At 42.3% G+C, this 22,642-nt stretch overlaps 1 protein-coding gene across 4 annotated transcripts in view; it reads right to left on the bottom strand.

The window, feature by feature from the left end:
- LOC142665929 (arf-GAP with SH3 domain, ANK repeat and PH domain-containing protein 1-like) overlaps nt 1-6,073 on the bottom strand; it is a 110,691-nt gene extending 104,618 nt beyond the window's left edge. For all 4 annotated transcript variants that reach the window (XM_075845745.1, XM_075845747.1, XM_075845748.1 and 1 more), the window contains exon 1: nt 5,613-6,073. In XM_075845745.1, the coding sequence (XP_075701860.1) occupies nt 5,613-5,738 (126 nt within the window). In that variant the 5' untranslated portion in view covers nt 5,739-6,073. The remainder of the gene's footprint in view (nt 1-5,612) is intronic.
- Nucleotides 6,074-22,642: the final 16,569 nt, after the last annotated feature.

Genomic DNA, 22,642 nt, shown 5'->3' with positions numbered 1-22,642 from the left:
TGGGCTCGCATGGATATATTATTACCACATAATAAAGCATTAGTGCGGCCTCATCTAGTATATGCAGTTCAGTTCTGGGCGCCAGTTCATAGAAAGGATGTCCTGGAATTGAAAAAAATACAAAAGAGCAACTAAGCCAATAAGGGGCATGGAGAATCTCAGTTATGAGGAAAGATTAAAATAATTAACCCTATTTAGCCTTGAAAAGAGACGACTAAGGGGGGGGGACGGGACGGACATGATTAACTTATATAAATATATGAATGGCCCATACAAAAAATATGGTGAAATCCTATTCCATGTAAAACCCCCTAAAAAAAACAAAGGGGGCACTCCCTCCGTCTGGAGAAAAAAGGTTCAACCTGCAGAGGCGACAAGCCTTCTTTACTGTGAATCTATGGAATAGTCTACCGCAGGAGCTGTCACAGCAAGGACCGTAGATGGCTTTAAAAAACGAAAAAATATCAGCTCCTATGTGAATGTGTAGAATTTTTGTTTTATCCCTTCCCTTTTCCCATCCCTAGGTTGAACTTGATGTCTTTTTTCAACCGTACTATGTAACAAATGAGACCCAAAGTTTTTAATGCCTTGGCGCAATCTGCTGTAAGTCTATAGTGCTGGGAGCTAGTACTTCGCACAATAAATCACTCTAACAGCTGCCTGTGCATTTTATTTGCACAGGCAATAATGCATTGGAATACACAGGTATGTATAATAAATTAAACATTTTTTAAACGTAAAAGTGCCCTTGTGGGACAAAAAAAAAACACAAATTTTTTTTCTACCAAAAAATATACAAAAACAAAATATAAAAAAAATCAAAACAAAAAAAAACAAGACCTCTTCAGCAATGTCAGTGAAAAAAATAAAAAAAGTTATGGCTGTCGGAATGTAGTGTAGCCAAAGCAGAAAAATACGATTTGTCCTCAAGACCAAAATCAGCCGCATGCAAGTGTAAATCTGTACAGTGTAGAAATCCCTTTTATTGCAGTTTCCTGATGCGAGAGTTATTAAAGGGCAATGGTAAATATGCAAACTTGAAATGTGGAAAATTTGCATGATCATTATCAAATGGCTTCAATGAGTCATTCTGAGTCAGAATACAGAAAGGGGTGTACTGTACTTCACACTAGAAGCCAATTACTAATAATACAGCTAATTGTCATGCAGAACTGCAGAAAAGTGACAAACCCGTGGAGAAAGGCGAGAAAATACATTAACTGCAACTTTACCACATACGGTACAGGCATTAGGAAAAGATTGGGTCTCAAGTATCTAAAGTGTTTAAGAGGGAAGTGACCCTGTTGCCCACTCAGAGTCGAGCTCTCATTTTCTAAATTGACCTGGAAAAGTGGAATGGAACTGATTGGTTGCTATGGTTACTCAATTTAATGTCATTAATTAAAGGGGTACGGCAGAAGCAGTTATATTAAAGGGGCTACATTTCAATAAGGCCTTATTCACACGGACGTGTCTGTTTTGCACGCACAAAAAATGCTGCGTTTTGCGTGCGCAAAAGTTCCGTGTGTCATCAGCATATGATGCGTGGCTGCGTGATTTTCGTGCAGCCGGCATCATAAAGACACTATGTTTTTATGTTTACAAACAGAAAAGCACGGGTTGCTTTTCTGTTTTCATTCATTTTACTACAGTAGCGCGCATCACACGCGGCACCCGGAAGTGCTTCCGTGTGCGATTTGTACGCACCCATTGACTTCAATGGGTGCATGCTGCGCGAAACACGGGCAAGTATAGGACATGTCATGAGTTTCACGCAGTGCACATACGCTGCGTGAAATTCACTGACAGTCTGAACGGCCTCATTCAGTAACATAGGTCCGTGCGACGCGCGTGAAAATCATGCGCGTAGCACGGACGTATAACACGTTCGTGTGAATAAGGCCTAAGGGGGTTGTTCTTACTGGGCAACTTTTTAAAATACTCTGCTCATTTCATAAACCCGGAAAACCCCCTTAGTACTTCATACAAATGCACATACATTATATATATATATATATATATATATATATATATATACACACACACACATACATACACTATTGCCCATACCACATACTTAGACACTGCTATATGGCCATGTAAGTAAACTCATCTTCTTTACAGCAATTATATTTCATTAGATCACCTCTTGAGGACAATTTCTGAACATGTAAAGGGACATTTATTAAAAGATCCACATCACAAAAGTGGCATAATATGCATCAAAAAATGGTGCCAGTGACTTGTGCCCAATGTATGATCCACTTGCACCATAGTTCTGCCACTTTTAGAAAATGGTGCATAAAATAGGCGTGGCCACAAGTTGCACCAAATTCATTATGGACATAGGTCAATTGTTAGGGCAAAACATAGAATAGAATTGTGCCTACTTCGGCCAAATTAATTAAACTGCGTTAATTATAAACACAATTTGCCCCATTTTTGCAAACTCGTAAATGCACTGTATAGTTTCGTTTCCATGAGGCTGGGTTCATACACCCTATTTACAGACGTAATTCGGGCGTTTTAACCTCGAATTACGTCCGAAAATACGGCTCCAAAGCGCCGGCAAACATCTGCCCATTCATTTGAATGGGTTTTACGATGTTCTGTGCCGACAGTCATTTTTTTTTACGTAAAAGAGACGCCCGCGTCAAAGAAGTGCATGTCACTTCTTGGGACGTAATGGGAGCCATTTTCCATTGACTCCACAGAAAAACAGCTCCAATTACGTCCGTAATGGACGCTGCGAAAAACGCCTGCACATGCCATTACGTCTGAAATTCAGGAACGGTTTTCTCCTGAAAACAGCTCCGTAATTTCAGGCGTATCGAACGTGTACGTGTGAACATACCCTGACACTATAAGGCTGGGTTCACACGACCTATTTTCAGACGTAATGGAGGCGTTTTACGATGTTCTGTGCAGACGAGCTGTCATTTTACGCGTTCCTGCAAAATACGGCGCGTAAAATGACAGCTCGTCAAAAGAAGTGCAGGACACTTCTTGGGACGTTTCTGGAGCAGTTTTCTCATAGACTCCAATGAAAACAGCTCCAAAAACGTCCATAAAAAACGCAGTGAAAACGCACCGAAATACGCGAGTTGCTCAAAAAACGTCTGAAAATCAGGGGCTGTTTTCCCTTCAAACAGCTCTGTATTTTGAGACGTTTTTGACTCTGTGTGTGAACATACCCTAAGGGCTTGTCCACACCTAATGGAATTTCTGTGTGTTTTTCATCTGAAATTGCGGAAGGAAAATACGCAGAATAAATTAGCAGCAAAGTGGGTGAGATTTAACAAATTTCATCCCCATGCTGCGTAAAATTTCAGAGCAGAAATTCACCTGCGGTGCGTATTTTTCGTACCGCAGCATGTCAATTCCTGCTGCGGATAGTGGACTGAATTGCTGCGTTTTTCAGAGGAGATCTCACCATTTCCCATCATTGAGAAAAACACAGCAAAACACGCACCATTTTCTGAGGTTAAAAACGCAGGAAATGGTGCCGTTTTTCCGAAGCAGAATTTCTGCTAGTTTTTGCGGAATTGCTGCAAAATTTTCTGCAGCAATTCCGTTAGGTGTGGACAAGCCCTAACTGTGCCCCATGGTATAATAAACTTTGTGTTCTGTTAACTGAGGTCTATTTGTAAATACTGCAGAATCCTACAATAGTTATTTCCTCTTTTTTTGGTATATGAAAATAACGTTCTTCCAGTATTTCTAAATAGTGTGTTGCACCATGCAAACTGACAGGTCTATTCAATATGAAACTGTGACTAGTAACATTTTCATCTAAGCCAAAGAACTATTGATTGTCATTGCTCATTATGGCATAACACCGTCTACAACACATGGATGCTCTTCCATGCACTCTACCTTTATAAAAAAAACACTAAACCTAAAGTTTACCTTTTCTTCTTTGACAAATCTCAATTCAATCTATTGTTATCAGTAAGCAGCCATTTTAGGCTGAAGTGAGGTTGACTAGTCTTCTTTATTGGAATTATGACAAGAACTCCAGGAAAAGGTCTACACTATTAGTACCCCACATATCTCCAGTTTTGAAAACTTTCAAAAACAAATGTTCACAGTATAACGGCAGCTCTTTTATGAGCTTCATACTCCATGTTAAGTTTGGAGAGAATTGCCCCAATGTCTAAGGCTACATTCACACGAGCGTGACAGATTTCCACACGTAAAAAAACTGTCCATGTGCGTTGCGTTTTGCATCAGTGTCCTTTGCGAGTGTCGAGTTTTTTTACGCACTCGCAAGCACTTTTTCTCAATGTAATTGATGCGTAAAAGACGCACAGCACGCGGTTATGCATCCGTGTGCTGTCCGTGGTCTTCACGAACCCATTGACTTCAACGGGCGGCTAGGAGCGTGAAAACGCAGCAATATAGGACATGCAGGGAGTTTCACACAACAAATACTCGCTGCGCGAAAACTCACCCATGTGTGAATAGCCCCATTTAAATCCATGGAGCCGTGTGCTGTGCGTTGTTTCAACTCACAGCACATGGATGAGATTCACGCTCATGTGAATGAGCCCCAAGGCCCAGTTCACACATCTAAACCTCTTGAGTGAATCTGATGACAAAACTGATACCATTGTTTCCTATAGGGTCAGTTTTATATCCGGTGGCATCAGTAGGACGTCAGCCCGTGCTGGATAGTGAAAGGCTCTGTTCACATCTGCGTTGGAGGCTCCATAACAACTGCGATGAAGACCATTATTTGACATGAAGAATAGCGCAGCATGCAGTGCTATCCTTCCTGTAAAAAGACTACGGACACCACGACGGATCCCATTAGAAGTCCGGCACTCCATCAATTTGGTTTTTCTGCTCCTATGATGGAACAGAAAATCGGAATGGATGACGCAGGCGTGATCTCATCCAAACATTGCATGCAACGTTTCTCTGTCCAGCTATGAAGGCCGGACAGGCGCTCAAAGTGTACAGTTTTTCCATCAGTTGTTGCTGAAAAAAAACAAAGCTGGCCAAACATAAGCTATATACGTCAGTGCACCCTAACTTACCTGCGGTGTAGAGATGTCAGCAGTTTTCCGCCCAACTTCTAATGATTGTGACTACTGAGAACGAATGTCAAGATCTGGCTAGGAATCTGCATAAAACGCAGCCCCTCTTGTACATAATTGGTATCCTGCAAAAGGAACTTCTAATGCAAATTCACAGGTGGCTTATGACAGTGATGCAGAGCCAGGTTTCCAGGTAAGTAAGACTATGAGGCTAGTTTTTTTTAAATGAAGTTCCACTTTAAGCAAAGTGGTAAAGCAGATTCCAATACAATGAACACTTTCCATATCTGTAAAGAAGACAACTAATGAGCTTCTGTAATATTTACCAACAATGTAAATCATAAAAGAAATACAAATGAGCCTTAATAAAACCATTCAAGAGGTTGTGGCTTCTCCTACCTGACACCCTTCACAGCTCAAAACTTTTAACCCTACATGCACCAGTCTGGAAGTTTGACTTGCTGAATGTCACACAGAATTATAATTCAGACACTCAAATGCTGCAGTACCAAGCAAAGAGGCTAAACTACCAAGAATACAATACTCCATTACTAGCAAAGAGCCCCTTACCTCTTCAATACTGCTCACTGTGTTCCTGCAGCTACTCATCCTAGTGGTGAAGGAAGATGTGGTGGGTGAGCTGTGGTCCTCCAAGGTCTCCATGATAAACTCACTTACACTGATGACATCAGGCATGGTGCTGATAGGTAAAGGGCAGGTAATGCGTTTTATGGAGTTTGGTCCTGGTTTCTGTATGTGAACAATGCTCTGTGTTTGCCAGTTTGTATTGCCAGGGAAGTATATGTGTATATTGTATATGCTGCAATAATAGCCTCCTAAATCAGTTATAATAAACCCAGGCTCTTCATATAAGGGGACAGCTAAATGCCCAAACACTGTGAAGTGCCCAATCTCCTTCGGGTCCAGTTGATGTCTGCTGTCCAGTTATTGTGTATTTGCAGTATATGAATATCTGCTGTATTGTATATCCTGCTTGTTCTGCTGCAGCTCCTCTATCTGTGCAAGTGAATGAAAGGGGAACTGAACCGCGCGTGCGCAGATGACACCAGAGGGCTAAATGAGAGTGGGTAGGATCTGAAAGGAGAGAGGTTTGGTTTGTGAGAAAAGAATGGATGGGGGTTGGAGAGGAGATACACTGAATAGGGATGGATGTAGGAGAGACTTGGGGTTGTGGAGGGGGGGGGCTTGGAAAAGGGGATAAGGATGTTTGCTACAAGCTTCAGTTACAGAATAACCATGGGGGGGTAGATTTCCAAGGAGAATCTCTGGCAAGCAGAGGTGAGAAAAACTCTGGTGAAGTATTTTCTACATACAAGCATGAGGAAGAGCTGAGGATTATTAGGAAATGATGTGAACAGCGGCCTGTACATCTGCAGAGCTGATAAATGCTTTTCTGCAGAATATTGCTTTTACACATGAGCAAATCTTATATGTATAGAGTCCCTATATGACACATAAGCACAGGTCAGAGAATTGCATAAATTACAACTCCCTAATATAGTTTTGTTTTCAGAACTGCTCTCTCTTTAGCAGCAATGATAATCAGGGGAAGCCATTGTAATTATTTAGTGGAGAATCACTCAGAACTGTCACCTTGCACCTCAACCAGTTGATGATCACACAGTCAATGACGTCATGTTCTTGTAGGGACTGGCATAGTCACCCACTATACTGCGGAAACATTGATCACATGCCTGCCCAGGATTTCTCCTGCCTTGACTGAATGTGGAGGGAGATGGGAAGAGGCATAAGAATCTCTTGTTTTAGGGTATGCTCCCACAGGCAGGATGCAACAGAAAATCTGCAGCGGAATCTTAAACAAAAACGCAGGTGTATCAGTCACAGATATGCGCATTAAATAGTGTTTTTGCTGGGCTTTAGGCCTTGTACACACGTAACGGAATTGATGCAGAAAATTTCTGCAGCAATTCCGCAGATAATAGCAGAAATTCGGCTGCGGAAATACCGCACCATTTCCTGCATTTTTCAATGCAGAAAATGGTGCGGATTTTGCTGCGTTTTCTCAATCTTGGGATTTGGGGACATCTCCTCTGAAAAACGCACCAATTCAGTTCACTTTCCGCAGCAGGAATTGACATGAAGTATGAAAAATACGCACCGCAGGTCAATTTCTGCTCGGAAATTTTACGCAGCGTGTGGTTGACAAATAATATAGTATAAAGTATAGTCTTACTGTAATGGGTAGTTCTATGTAGAAATAAAAGAAAATGGGGAAAAAATATTTAGATACAGATTAAAAAGGGTTATTCCCACCTTAGACATTACGTGTTATGCCATAGACGTTTGGCATATGCAAGTCCCAGCTCTGGAACCCAAACCTATCTCGAGTAGGGAATTTAACCGACCCTTGTCCCGCCTAGTGAGATGGCCGCCGCATCCAGGCAGGAAGGAATAAAGAGGTGGTTACACATGTCACATGCCCACTCGGATGTTTCCGCAACTTTCATAGGAATCAATGGAGATTGCCGTGCACATGCATAGCCAACTCTCCATTCACTCCTGGATCCGGAGGCAGCCTCATTAGGCAGGATGGGAGTCCCGCTCCTCCGTTCCTCTTCACATCCTGTGGATGTGCCATTAATGTCTAAGATGGGAATACACCTTTAACTCAATCAGTGTAAATTATGTTGGTTTTTTTAGACCTCAGCTTTTCCATATGTTTTGTTAAACCTCCTCAGAAATAAATCTGTCATTCATTGGAATAATCATACCACTTATAAAAATAGAGTCTTCAAACAATGAATAAAATGTCATTTCTTAAACAGCAGCTGTCTTTAGTTTGCTACTGAATTTTATTCATACAGAATGAAAGCATTTCTTAATTCCCTTGCCCTGTGCTTTGCAGTGCTTACCAGGTGCCAGTCACTTATTTAAATGTCTAGTGGCCCATGTTCTCTAAGTGACATCCGGACATAAATTAGTCTAAAACTGGCAGTCACCTAAGACCCAGTTCAAACCAACATTTTTAAATTGATTCATAATTATCCTCTTGATGCGTGTTCTGAATTTATGTTATTTTATTAAATAGCTTTTTAAAGGTTTCTGTATGAATGGCAAGAAGAATGTACTGTAAGTCAATGGTTTGGCTTCATAGGCTCTGTTAATGAGGTTCAGAATTTTTCTTCATAAGAAAGCAAATTACTTTTTAATGGAGACAGTTTTCATGTAAAGTACCCAAATGATACATGCAGAAACTGCATACAGAAGGTTACTTTTTAGCATTGCACTTTGTCGTGTAGCTTGTGCTCTTAAATTTAGTAGTAGAGGGCAACAACATATGGAGTCCAATGTCAAATTTTTATTCCCCCTATATAGTTATAGTGGTCAGAGCATTTTCTTTCTGATACAGAGCTCCAAATTCTGTGCATAAATAAAATTCTGTGTGCCTGCAGCCACCACTAGGGGGAGCTTAGAAGCATGTGGCATACTGTTTTATTGAGTTCAGTGTATAAAGAGTATACAGTAAGCTTGTAAGGTGTGGCTCTTCAGATGATGTGAAACTAAAACTCCCAACATGTTCGGACACCCAATTCACAATCAATAATGACTAACTTAAATTGCTGTAGCTTTGCTGTTACAATGAATAATTTTATTTCTGCTTGCGTGGATCTCTGTGTTCACAACTGCGTTTGGGTTTCCATTGCTCTACTTCATCATAGCAGCAGAACAACGAAAATACCAGAAGCTTGCCCTTCATTGCACGTTGGAAACCATCAACGCCCGACAGAACCCATTGACTGCATCTAGTCTTTGACATGGTTTCCGTTACTTTGCCAGACATAATAGCGCAGCATGCTGTGTTAATGCTGACTCTGTGATGGTGGCCTTCACTGTCCTTGTATGGTGTAGGCTCAGTCCCTGAGCCCGCACCATACAGTTACTGCGCTCAGCCGCCGTACATTAAATGTCGACAAGCGGTTTAATATACACAAAAAACAAAAAATACAGAAAAGTGACAGGTCCCCTTTAAAACATTAACAAAATAAAATAAGTTGTTTCATGTTTATACATTGTTCAGATCTTCAAGAGTATGTCAATCTATCATCTAATATATTATCAATGGTAGTACATCAGCTGAAACCTACAATCCCTAGAATGAACAAGGCACAACTCATATTTTTTAGTGCTGGTTTTCCCGATTAAATTCAATGGGAGGTAAAACCCACAACAAATAGCAGATGTTGCGATTTTTATTGCGGAAAAGCTGCGATTCCACCACAAAAATCACAACTTTAGGAAAAAAAAAATCTTATACTTAAAATTCTTAGAATTCTGTGCTTCTTTATGCAGGCAGGCCTCCTGGGATGATGTTTCATCACATACAGTAGCAGCAAAGTGGTTCAGATTTAATAAATCGCATGCCCATGCTGCGGAAAGAAATCACAGCATAAACATGAATAAATTGACCTGCGGTGCAGAATTTAATTCTGCAACATGTCAATTTATGCTGCGTTCTCATTGATTTTCTGTTGCAGGTTTTCCCCATTGAATTCAATGGGGATGTAAAACCCACAACAGAAAGCCATGTGTTGCAACTTTTGCGTATTCGCAGCATTTACGGCGCAAAACTCACAATGCCGGAAAAAAATAAAAAAATAAAAAAAAGCATGCTTACACAGAACGCCCTCCTCCTTATTGGAGACCGGCCTCCTGGGATGACGTTGTATCCCATGTGACCGCTGCAGCCAATCACAGGCTGCAGTGTCACATGGCCTAAAACGTCACCCAGGGATGCCGAAGCGGACGTCAGTGGAGGGAGGGGGTAAGTATGTGCGCTTAATTACAAAGCGGAATTTGTGTCCGAAATTTTTTTCAGACGGAAGTCCTGTGTGATACGCTGCATGGTTTTATGCAGCGTATCCGTCCCGTGGGAACACAGCCTAAATGTGGATTTCACACCACATATTCACAACAAAGTACAGTACAATGCATGTGAATTGAGAGTCTTCTAAAACCTCCATGCGCTGCAAAAATAATCAGCATAGGTTTGAAGGCATTCTACATTTAAGGCATCATTCACACAGTGTAAATCTTTCCATTATATTTCTCCTGTGTTTAGGGTCCACTCCTGGTTTTGGCTTCAAAATACTGATGCAAAATACTGACCAAATCTACAGTGCGTGTAAGTGAGGCCTTAGGCTAGGTTCACGCAGTGAGTTTTCATATTTTTTTTTTTTTCATTGAAACATGCTTTCTCCCATAGACTACCATTTAGCAAAACATCGCAACCACAGGCTTTTTATGTGTTTTTCGTTGCAGTTCTTATGTTTGGTTTTAAAAAAAGAGTGCATTTACAGGAGACGTTTTTGCCCATACAGTAAAAACCACAACAAAACCGCATGCGTATTTTGTTTTTATTTGCAAATTGACACGGTTTTGCGATGCGGTTTTCGGCTGTTCAATTTTTACAGGTGAAACGTTTATTCTACAGGTTTTACCTGTAAAAACTACACAGGCAAAAACCGTGCAGGCTCTCTGCCATACCATTATTCACCCATTACCCTTAGGGTATGTTCACACGCAGTGGTTTCAGACGTAATTCGGGCATTTTACGCCTCGAATTACGCCTGAAAAACTCCCCTAATACGCCTACAAACATCTGCCAATTGCTTTCAATGGGAATTACGATGTTCTGTTCCCACAAGCCTTTATTTTACGCGTTGCTGTCAAAATACGGCGCGTAAAATGACGGCTTGTCAAAAGAAGTGCAGGACACTTCTTGGGACGTTTTTGGAGGCGTTTTTCATTGACTCCATTGAAAAACAGCTCCAAAAACGTTCGTGAAAAACGTGAGTTGTTAAAAAAACATCTGAAAATCAGGAGCTGCGTGTGAACATACCCTTATCCTACTGAATAAGATATTGGTTCATCCGATTTATTCCAGTGACTTTTAATATCATACTAATTATTCTCCATGCTAAACTGTAAAACTAAACGATCCTGCTCTCTATTCAAGGTGAAGTACATGTGGTCACTGCAGTCATTTACAGAGAACATACCTTTATTAGATTTGTGCCTTTCTACACGGTATTAGACATACCGTTTCTATTATGAGATATATACAGAAAAATAAAGACTTGATTGGGTACAAAGTTATACTGCTAAAGTGATTTAATAAGTGGTATATAAGTGAGAGCAAATTGGGTGCATGGCTTTGGCAAGATCAGATTTGAATGGGCACAGATGTGTCTGAGTGTTGCCAGTCTACAGCAGGATGCTGTATCTGAGGCCAGACGTGAGTATATGGATTAGCTCTTTGGCAGCAGCTCCAGCCACAAGGAAACATTAGCTGGGAAGGAGGTGAAGGTGAAGCTGCAGTAAACAGCCATAATATGATAATGAAGGAAAGAAAGGCCGGCCAGAGCTGAGCCACAAATATGACGGACGAGGAAGATTTACAATAATCATGACGAGCACTGGAGATAAACAAGAGAATTAGCTGCACTAAATACATGTAATGTAAATGTTAATAATAACTAATAGTTGCTCCTGTTTGGAGCTACTTTACACGAATATTAGAGAATTGCATTAGTGGTAGATACCTAATATATTGTTATAAACAGAATTCAGAGATGGAGCAGAGGAAAAACAAAATGTGAGGGTTCACTCCTCCTGCTGCACCAATACAGGGAAATTGTGGTCCTTCGTAGTCAGCCATTTTTGATGCACCTCCAAGCTCTTACCCCTTTAACCATAGGATACGCCATAAATGTCTGATAGATGTGGGTCTCACCTCTGGGTCCCGCACCTATCTCGAGATCATTGGTCCTGCGACCCCGTCCGGTGAGATGGCCGCTGCATCCAGACGAGGAATCGGTGCAGAGGTGATCAGCGTTCTGGAAAAGCCAAGCTCGCTGAGCTACGGAGTTTCTATAACTTCTGTAGAAATGAATGGGAGTTATTAAAACAGCGCAGCCATCGGCCGTCTTACCAGGCAGGGTTGAGGAACCCACAATCTCGAAATAGGTGCAGAATCAATTGCGGAGACCCGCATCGATCAGATATTTTTGGGATATTCCATAAACGTCTGAGATGGGAATACTACGTATTTAAAAAGAGGATTTCCACCAAAACAAAAAAAAGTGTCAAAATATTAGGAAATAAGAAATTCGTAACTAAAGTTTGCTAATTAGGTTTGCGCTACTTCTAAAGATAATGGCACTTTTCTATTTAGTTACAGACTTCATTTTTGAAAAAGTTCAGCCATGTGGTTGTCCCCTTTGATTTAGCCTGAGAAATTGTATGGATGTGTTTAAAGTCCATAGTTTGTCACATCTTTTCTGTGATTTGGCTACAATGCAGCAAGAAAATTGTGAAAGGATCGGTTGAGTGCTGCAGCATCTTCGTTGAATGCTCTATTTTGGACTTTATCTTGGACTGCTGAGCCACACCAAGTTTGAGACAGTCTGCTTTATATGGGGTTTGTAAATCTCGGTGTGAGAAGCAGTGCCAACCATTGTTCTTTGGTAAGGGTATGTTCACACGGCCTATTTTCAGACGTAATTCAGGCGTTGTTCAGAAGAGGTGTAATTTTTCGCGTCGCTGTCAAAAGACGGCGCGTAAAAAGATACTCGCGTCAGGGTATGTTCACACGCTTAGCAAAAAACATCTGAAAATACGGAGCGGTTTTCAAGGGAAAACAGCTCCTGATTTTCAGACATTTTTTGAGCAACTTACGTTTTTCGGAGCTTTCGCAGGGGTTTTTTACGGCCATTTTTGCCGTTTTCAATAGAGTCTATGAAAAAACGGGTCCAAAAACGTCCTAAGAAGTGTCCTGCACTTCTTTTGATGAGCCATAATTTTACGCACCGTATTTTGACAGCGACGCGTAGAATAGAGGCTCGTGGGAACAGAAAAACGTCGGAAAATAAGCCTTGTGAACATACCCTATGGGTATGTGCACACGCTTACTAAAAAACTTCTGACAATACGGAGCTGTTTTCAAGGGAAAACAGCTCCTAATTGTCAGATGTTTTTTATTCAAACTCGCGTTGTTCGGGGCGTTTTTTACGGCCGTTTTTTGGAGCTTTTTCACAGGGTTTTTTTTTACGCAGCCACTTAAAAAAAACTTCGTCGGAACAGAGCGCCGTTTTTCCCATTGAAATCAATGGGCAGATGTTTGGAGGCATTCTGCTTCTGGCTTTTTGGCCGTCTACGGGCCGAAAAACGGCCGAAAATAAGCCGTGTGAACATACCCTCAGCCTCCTGTGAAAGCACACAGTATTTCTCATTGAAATCAATGGGAAGCTGTTTTCAGACTTATTTCAAGTGTATTTTGGAGTGTAAAGGTATGTTCACACAGCTTATTTTCAGCCATTTTTCGGGCCATAAAATCGGAAGCAGAATGCCTCCAAACATCTGCCCATTGATTTCAATGGGAAAAACGGTGTTCTGTTCCTACGGGTTTTTTTTTTTTTATTGCAAAAGACGCCTCGTAAAAATAAGTGCATGTCACTTCTTAAGACGTTTTTGGAGCAGTTTTTCATGGAGTCTATAGCAAAACAGCTCCAAAAACGGCCGTAAAAAACACAACGAAAAACGCAAATTTGCTTAAAAAAACAGCTGAAAATCAGGAGCTGTTTTCCCTTGAAAATAGCACCGTATTTTCAGACATTTTTTGGGAAGCGTGTGAACATACCCTAAAACAAGGCTTTTCGGCTTCAAAAATCACCCTGAAAAAAGCCGTCTGAACATACCCTCATTAGTTTCACTATTGTCACCTATATGGTAAATCAGCAAACTATAAGCGTAAGGTCACACGTAGCGTAAATATGACGGATTTTCCGCAACAAAATTCATTGCAGAAAATCCGCAGCATAATACAGTAGCAGAAAGGGGATGGGATTTGGACAAACTTCATTCACACACTGCGCAAACGCGAAGTAGAAAAAATAAAAAACGCTTAGAAATTGTATTCGCGTAAATGCTGCATACTTGTTGCAAGTTTTCCCCATTGATTCAATGGGGAGTTAAAACCTGCAACAAATAGCAGAAGAAAAAACGCAACTCAGAAAAAAATAAAAATCTCATACTTAACCCAGAATTCTGTGTTTCTTTGTCCAGGCCGGCTCCTGGGATGATGTTTCATCCCATGTGACCGCTGCAGCCAATCAAGTGCTAAGGCCGGGTTCCCACAAGTCGGATACACTGCGTAAAAACTACGCAGCCTATCCGACCTGAGGCCCGCAGCATATTCTGTCCGTAGAACAGGTCGGAATTTCTGCTGCAGAAAGCAGCCCTGGAAAAGAAAACGTTTGGGAAGAGTTTCCACAAAGTGTAGAGGGGGAGCAGGGGGAGAGGGAGGCGGTGGGTAAGTATGTGCGCTTAAGTATGAAAGTTGTTTTTTTTTCTTCTCCCCAGCGGAAAGGAGGTTGGAAAAAACGTGGTGCGGTTATTCAGACAGAAAGTGCTGCAGGTTGCAGGTCGGATACGCTGCGCAGTTTGTGTGCGTAGTCGGGCCTCCTAAGATGACGTTGCAGGCCATGTGACCGATGAAGCCTGTGATTGGCCACATGGGATGAAACGTCATCCCAGGAGGCCGGACTGCAGGAAGAAGCAGGGAGTTCTGGGTAAGGCTTTATTCAGACGAACGGGAAAAAAAACATCCGTGCAACGCGCGTGATTTGCACGCGCGTTGCACGGACCTATATGTGTCTATGCTGACATGTCCGTGATTTTTCCTCAGCATGAGTCCGCTGAAAAAAATTCACGACATGTCCGTTCTTTCGGCGTTTTTCGCGCATCACGCACCCATTGAAGTCAATGGGTGCGTGAAAACCACGCATGCCGCACGGAAGCACTTCCGTGCGAACTGCGTGATTCGCGCAAGAGCTGTCAAAAGGATGAATGTAAACAGAAAAGCACCACGTGCTTTTGTGTTTACAAACATCCAAACGGAGTGTCTTTGAGATGAGCGAACCCGGACAACCGAACTTCACCGTGTTCGGCCGAACTCGTTTTGGCCGAACCCGGCAAAAAAATTTCCGGTACGCGACGTCAGGAGATAGTCACTGTCCAGGGTGCTGAAAGAGTTAAACTGTTTCAGCACCCTGGACAGTGACTTCCGATCCCAATATACATGAACGTGTAAAAAAAAAAAAAGAAGTTCTGACTTACCGATAACTCCCGGCTTCTTCCTCCAGTCTGACCTCCCGGGATGACAATTCAGTCCAAGTGACAGCTCCAGCCAATCACAGGCTGCAGCGGTCACATGGACTGCCGCGTCATCCAGGGAGGTGGGGCCGGATGTCAAGAGAGGCGCGTCTCCAAGGACGCGTCACCAAGGCAACGGCCGGGAGGGAAGTTCTCGGTAAGTACGAACGTTTTTGTTTTTTTTAACAGGTTGCTTGATATTGTGATCGGAATTCAATGTCGAGGGTGCTGAAAGAGTTACTGCCGATCAGTTAACTCTTTCAGCACCCTGGACAGTGACTGACGTCGACTAGCCTCATCTCTATGATGGCAGCTGCGCGAAAATCACGCAGCTGCGCATCATGCACGGATGACACACGGAGCTGTCAAGTGTTTTTTGCGCGCGCAAAACGCCGCGTTTTTGCGTCCGCAAAAACGCCACGCTCGTGTGAATCCAGCCGAAGTATGAATTATTATTTTTTCCCCGAGTTGCGTTTTTTGCAGCGGGATCGCTGTAATTCCGCTGCAAATGTTGCAACACTTGGCTTTCTGTTGTGGGTTTTGCTTCCCCTTTGAATTTCATAGGGGAAAACCTGCCTAAATTGACATGCTGCGGATTTAAATTCCGTACCGCAGGTCAATTTGTTAACGTTTACGCTGCATGTTTTTCCCTGCAGCGTGGGCATGACATTTTCTAAATCTCAACCACTTTGCTGCTACTGTAAATGCCGCGGAATTTACGCACAGGATTCCGTTGGTGAAATTCTGCAGCGTTTACGCTATGTGGGAACACGGCCTTAGGGTAAATTTAAATGTGGCAGATTTTCTGCATATATTTATCCCATAAGGCTATGTTCACAAAGGGCAGATACGCTGCGTAAAAGCACATTGAGTATCCACCCTGAGCGCCGAAGGGAATTGTGGTGCAATGCCCACTGCAGAAGACTGCAAATAGAAAAAAAGCTTCATATGTACTTAGCCATGGCAACGTATCCCTCTGCTGTACTGCAGGCTGGCCAGCCTGTGATTGGCTGCAGCGGTCACAAGGGATGAAACGTCATTCCAGGAGGCCAGCCTGGCTGAAGAAACACAGAATTCAGGGTAAGTATAAGATATTTCTTTCTGAGTGTCATTTTTTTGTGGGGGAATTGCTGCTTTTCCATTGTAAAAAAGCCTGCCACATCTGTTATTTGTTATGGGTTTTACCTCCCCATTGAATTCAATTAGGAAAACCCACAACAAATGAGCAGTGATTAGGTAACGTAAATACAATTGACATGCTGCGGATTGAAAAACTGCACCGCGGGTCCATTTCTGAGCGTTTTTTCCCTGAAGTGACCGTGCATTAACTTATATACTATTACACTATTACTGTGACCACGTAATACATCATGTGATGCCACAATAAGCATGAATTAACTCATGATTCAGGTGGCAAATCACAATATTTTACCTCACTAATGAGGCAGTGACCATGTATTACCTCATATACTACAACAGTCACCTTTGCCTCACACTGCCCATTCATTACCTCACATAAAGCAGGAGTGACCATTTTGATTACATACGGTGAACATGCATTGCTTGACATAATGCGGTATATATTGAACATTAATTACTTCAAATGATGCCACAGTGACCATAGCTACCATGTACCTTTAAAAGATCTTCTAAAAGTAAATTAACTTAGTTTTCTGCAGTTGTTATAGGATCCCAAGACGAAGTTCATACTATGTCAAAAGGTAAGCAAATCAATAACCTACCATGATGCCACAGAAACCTCACATTACCTTGCATGATGCTACAGTCACTGTGCATTACCTCACATGATACCACAGTGACCATGCATTACCTCACATGATACCACAGTGACCATGCATTACCTCACATGATACCACAGTGACCATGCATTACCTTACATGATATCACAGTGACCATGCATTACCTCACATGATGCCTCAATTACCATGCATTACCTCACATGATGCCCCAATTACCATGCATTACCTCACATGATGCCCCAATTACCATGCATTACCTCACATGATGCCCCCAATTAACATGCATTACCTCACATGATGCCCCAATTAACATGCATTACCTCACATGATGCACCAATTAACATGCATTACCTCACAGGATGCCACAGTGACCATGCATTAAGTCAATGGTGGATATGGAGAATCACTCTTATTCCCCACGAATTTGAGGACTCAATTCTATTGTCACTATTAGGGTATGTTCACACGTAGTCAACCAAAACGTCTGAAAATCCAGAGCTGTTTTCAAGGGAAAACAGACCCTGCTTTTCAGACGTTTTTTACCAACTCGCATTTTTACCAACTCATTTTTTTACCAACTCGTTTTTGGAGCTGTTTTCATTGGAGTCTATGAGAAAACAGCTCCAAAAACGTCTGAAAGAAGTGTCCTGCACTTCTTTTGACGAGGCTGTATTTTTACGAGTCGTCGTTTGACAGCTGTCAAACGACGACGCGTAAATAACAGGTCGTCTGCACAGTACGTCGGCAAACCCATTCAAATGAATGGGCAGATGTTTGCCGACGTATTGTAGCCATATTTTCAGACGTAAAACGAGGCATAATACGCCTCGTATACGTCTGAAATTTGGCCGTGTGAACATACCCTAAGCAGAATTACAGTATATTTCTTAACAGCAATCTTAAACCTCATGTTGGACGAATTATAAACCCACATAATACCACTGTTATCTTGCCTTGCATGCTGCTGCAGTGATTTTTTTGGTACCTGAAATTAAAGGGGTATTACCTATCCACAGGAGGAGATAATTTTCTGAACGCTGGGACCCCCACCTATAGTGAGAACGGGGTCCCAAATCCCCAGATGCTCCCCACTGCTTGACCGCAGTGAGGACATTAAATGGACCAGCTGTGGAGTATGCGTGCTGCCGCTCCAGTCAATGTTTTCAGAATGATGGAGGCAGCTGAGTACACGCTTAGCGGTTTCCTTCATACTCATAGACAGTGAATTAAGCTGAAACGGCGGGCGCATGCTCGACTGCCGCTCTATTCAAGCTGCTCCTCACTTTGGGGAGTGCAGTGAGAAGGAAATGGGGGTTCCGGACCCCGTTCTCAAGATCGGTGGGGCTCACTGCTTTTTTTTGCGGATGTTGCGATTTTTCTGTCCAGGCCAGAATTCCCTGTGGCGACCTGGGTGGATATGCTGTGTGCTTTTATGCAGCGTATCAGCCCTGTGTCAACATACCCTAATACAAGATTTTTAACTAACAGCATCATTATGCTCATGTGAGATTGTCTTTTGGGGGAAAGTTTTCCTTCTTTCACGTGACACAATCCATAGCGCTAAATATATGGGATTCACATAGCGTCATGATACAAGTTTGTAAAAAAGCCGAATGCAGGAGCTACACACTGACTTTTGGTGCACAACTTTCACACAGCAGTATTTTGGTCAGTATTTTGTTTCAACGTTTGGAAAGTGGAACCTACAATTAAAAGATTTGCACCTCGTCCGTGTTTTGGACCCACGCCGGGTTTTGACTTACAAATACTGATGCAAAAATACTGCCATGGGAAAGTTCCTTGGAGTAGATTCATACTTTGCAATTGATGTGCAGTTAGCAATGCATCCATAAACTGCATGTGATTTACCGCAATTTGATGCGGTTCTGATTTTTACCACAATTGCAATGAAAAAAGGGTTTAAGGCCAGGACCACACACGCAGTATTTGGTGCAGTTTTTGTCTGTTTTTTTTTTTTTAGCCAAAGCCAGAAGTGAATCCAAAAGGAAGGAAAGGTATAAAGAAAAGACTAAGGCCCCATGCACATGACCGTAGCCATGTGCACAGCCGCGATTTTCGGGCCGGCAGCGGAGCGTCACCCACGAGCCGCCCGTTAATCACTGGCCGTGCACATGTTTGCTATGAGCCTGGACCGTTCTTTCTGTGTTCCGGTCTCCTGGGCCATGCACGGACCGTGGAAACCACGGTCGTGTGCATGGCCCTATAGGAATAAATGGGGCCGCAATTCTCCCGTGGATTTTCGGGTGAATTGCGGCCGCAAAAGTAAGTTCGTGTGCATGGGGCCTAATACATCTCCTTTCTTTTGTGTCCACTCCTGTGTTTGGGGAAAAAAAACGGAGCCAAAAACTGCATCAAAACTGTGCGTGTGGTCCTGGCCTAACTGCACCTTAACCATAAGGTCAGAATACACCCTGAAGGTCCATTCAGACATTGCAGTTAATATTGCAGTTTTTGGGCATTTGTTTTTGACGTGGTTGCGCTTTTTTTTTTTTCAACCGTGATTCAACTTCGATATCTGAATAAACCCTCAGGCCAACTGTACATGCTGCAGAAATTTCTGCAACTGAAAATTACTTTCATTCATCTGAATAGGGTTGTTTCTGCAACATTCACAAAATCTGCAGTGTGTGCAGCGCAGCAAAATGTTGTAACTGCTTCTGCTGCTGAGGAGTTAATTGAGGGTGGTGCCACCTATGTGGATGCAATTAGGTTCATGGTAGGTGCTTTGGGATTTACTTCTCTGACTACATTACTTTGGTATGTTGATTTTGAACTATTTCTTGTATGTTTATATAGATTTTAACCTAATTTATGCTGCAATACCATTAATGAGCTATTCTTGGAGATGTGAATGATTGTGTGAACCTGATTATGAGCTCTGTGCTTTTTATGTGAATATGAAATACAAGGAAATATTTCCAAGTGTTGTCCATCTTCTGATTATTTGCTACAACTTTGTGGATCGAGGGTGTATACACAGTCAGTAGGTGTGCTGCGCGGCCGAAAACCGACCAGCAAAGCCGCATTTTACCTCGGTTTTGTGATGCGGTTATTGTGCGTGCAGTTTTTACAGGTGAAACAGAGTATTTTTTTTTAAACGTTTTTCAGATGTAGAAATTGTGCGGCTAATAACCACATTGAAACACGGCGGCAATTTGTGTTAAAATGCATGCGGTTTTGAGGCACAGTTTTTGACAACATGTGGCACAGTACCTGACCTTGTCAATACACTCTGAATATCTAAAGCATTTTTTGGGATTACTGAGGTTAGGCGATGGATAGGGCTGGGACAAAGAAGCAAATATCAGGATTGTCAAGTAGTAAACTAGATACATTAGTTAGGCTATTGGGTATGAGGTCAAAGAAACCGCTTACCGTGTGGTTTTAGGGCGTACTCCAGTTTTCCATCTTATTTTGGGTGTATTCACACGGTGCTGTTAAATCCTAGCAAAGCTCAATGTTTTATTGCGAAATCACTGCGAAACTACAGATTACTGAGAAAGGTTAAACTTGATGGACATGTGCCTTTTTTCAACCTAAATAACTTTTTTGCTGATATTTCCATAAAATAGTGGCAAAATACATAAGGGTATGTTCACACGCTTACTAAAAAAACGTCTGAAAATACGACGCTGTTTCCGATTTTCAGGCGTTTTGAAGCTTCTTCTGAGGCTATGTTCACACAGAGTTTTTTGCAGTCTGAATTTTGAGGCAGATTTTCCTCTCCCTGCACGCCGATTTTCGTGGCGTTTTCATTGAGCTCCGCGGGCATAAAACGCTGCGAAATCCGCTTTCTCTGCCTGTGTTTGCTTTGAAGTCAAGGGGATGTCAGAGGCGTAAATGCCCAAAGATAGGGCATGTCCCTCCTTTCTCCCGGGAGGCGGTTTTACCGCTCGCGGGAGAAAACCGCCCCCGCCTCCCATTTAAATCAATGGGAGGCATTTTAGGGCCGTTTTTTACGAGTTTTGCGGCACAGTTTCCGCGTCAAAAAACTCTGTGAACATAGCCTTAGGCTTCTTTTCAGGTGTTTTTTTGAGGCGTTTTTCATAGTGTTCAATGGAAAATCGGCTCCAAAAAAACGCCTCAAGACGTGACATGCTACTTCTTTTTACACTCCATTTTTTTTAAACCGCGGCGTAAAAAGACACCCCGTATGAACTAAATGCTGTTTTTCTCATTGATTTCAATGGGCAGATGTTTGTAGGCGTTCAGCTTCCGCTTTTTTCAGGTGTTTTTCGAGGCATAAACGCCCAGAAATACGCCTGAAAACACTGCGTGTGAACATACCCTTAGATTCACAGTTGTGGTACTGCAATGTAGCTTTCCACAGCAGCTGTTCTATGAACATTTATTTGGGTGCATTTACATGAGACGACTTTGATAGCACGATACAAACCGCATTAGAACTCGTGGCAAAACTGCAAGGGGTTTTAACGTGACTTTTGCGGTTTCTCAATACGTTTTTTTACCTGGGTGGTTTTTATAAGTGAAACATCTAAAATAAATGTTTTACCTGTAAAACCAAATGCGGTTATGCCGCGATATATGATACATTATTTACCGCACGACCAAAAAGTCTCCTCTAAATGCATTCTTAGGCTAGATGCACACCGCCTGCGACATGGCCATTTGAAACAGTCCTGCCAAATGTATGCTCAGGCATGGTTTGGTTTTTAGAACTACGTGACACTAGTGCATTAAAAACTGTGACGCATCACAAATGCAGTGAAAAAACTGCAGCAAAAAGATAAATAAACGGGTACTTTTAGTTGTTTTTGTAAACATTTTTTTTAAAAAACCCAAACACTTTTCCTGCGATTTTGTGGCATAAACAATTCATGTGAAAAACATCCTTAGGCCGGGTTCCCACGTAGCGTAAACGCTGTGGAATTTCCACAACGGAATTCTGTGTGGAAATTCCGCAGCATTTATAGTATCAGCAAAGTGGATGAGATTTAGGAAATCTCATGCCCACGCTGTGGAAAAAAACGGAGCGTAAACGTTAATAAATTCACTTGCGGTGCAGAATTTTTTATTCCGCAGCATGTCAATTTATGCTACATTTTTGAAAAAAAAGCCAAATGTTGCGACTTTTGCGGCGTATGCGCAGCGATTACGCCGCAAAAATCACAACTTCGGGAAAAAATAAATCATACTTACCCAAAACCCCACCCTTCTTCCTGCTGTGTGGCCTCCTGGGGTGACATTGCATCCCATGTGACCGCTGCAGCCAATAACAGGCTGCAGCTTCACATTGCCTGCAACGTCACCCAGGGAGGCCGGAGAGGACGTCAGAGGAGGTAGGGGGTAAGTTTCTTCTGCAGTGGATATATGTATATGTATGGTCAATCGGTGTGATGGGTGCAACTTTATAAATATTTGTTAGTAAAAATCTTTTTACATTTTGAGATACAGCTGCTCTGTATTCTCTATACAGAGCAGCTGTATCTTTGGCTATGTCCTGATTCCGTCAGTCCTGCAAACCTGACTGGTTTAGTGTCAGCGGATCCTGAGTCAGAGATACGCAGCACCCGCTTTCACTGAAAAATTAGTTCTGCGGACCTGACGGGAGCAGCATTTAGCGAATGATACAGCGGTTCTGTATAGAGAATACAGAGCAGCTGT

This window comes from Rhinoderma darwinii, chromosome 13 (genome assembly GCF_050947455.1).
Source record: "Rhinoderma darwinii isolate aRhiDar2 chromosome 13, aRhiDar2.hap1, whole genome shotgun sequence".
In the NCBI taxonomy this organism is placed as follows: domain Eukaryota; kingdom Metazoa; phylum Chordata; class Amphibia; order Anura; family Rhinodermatidae; genus Rhinoderma; species Rhinoderma darwinii.
The sequence above is the reverse complement of the archived record's forward strand: the minus strand, read 5'-3'. Positions and strand labels throughout refer to the sequence as shown.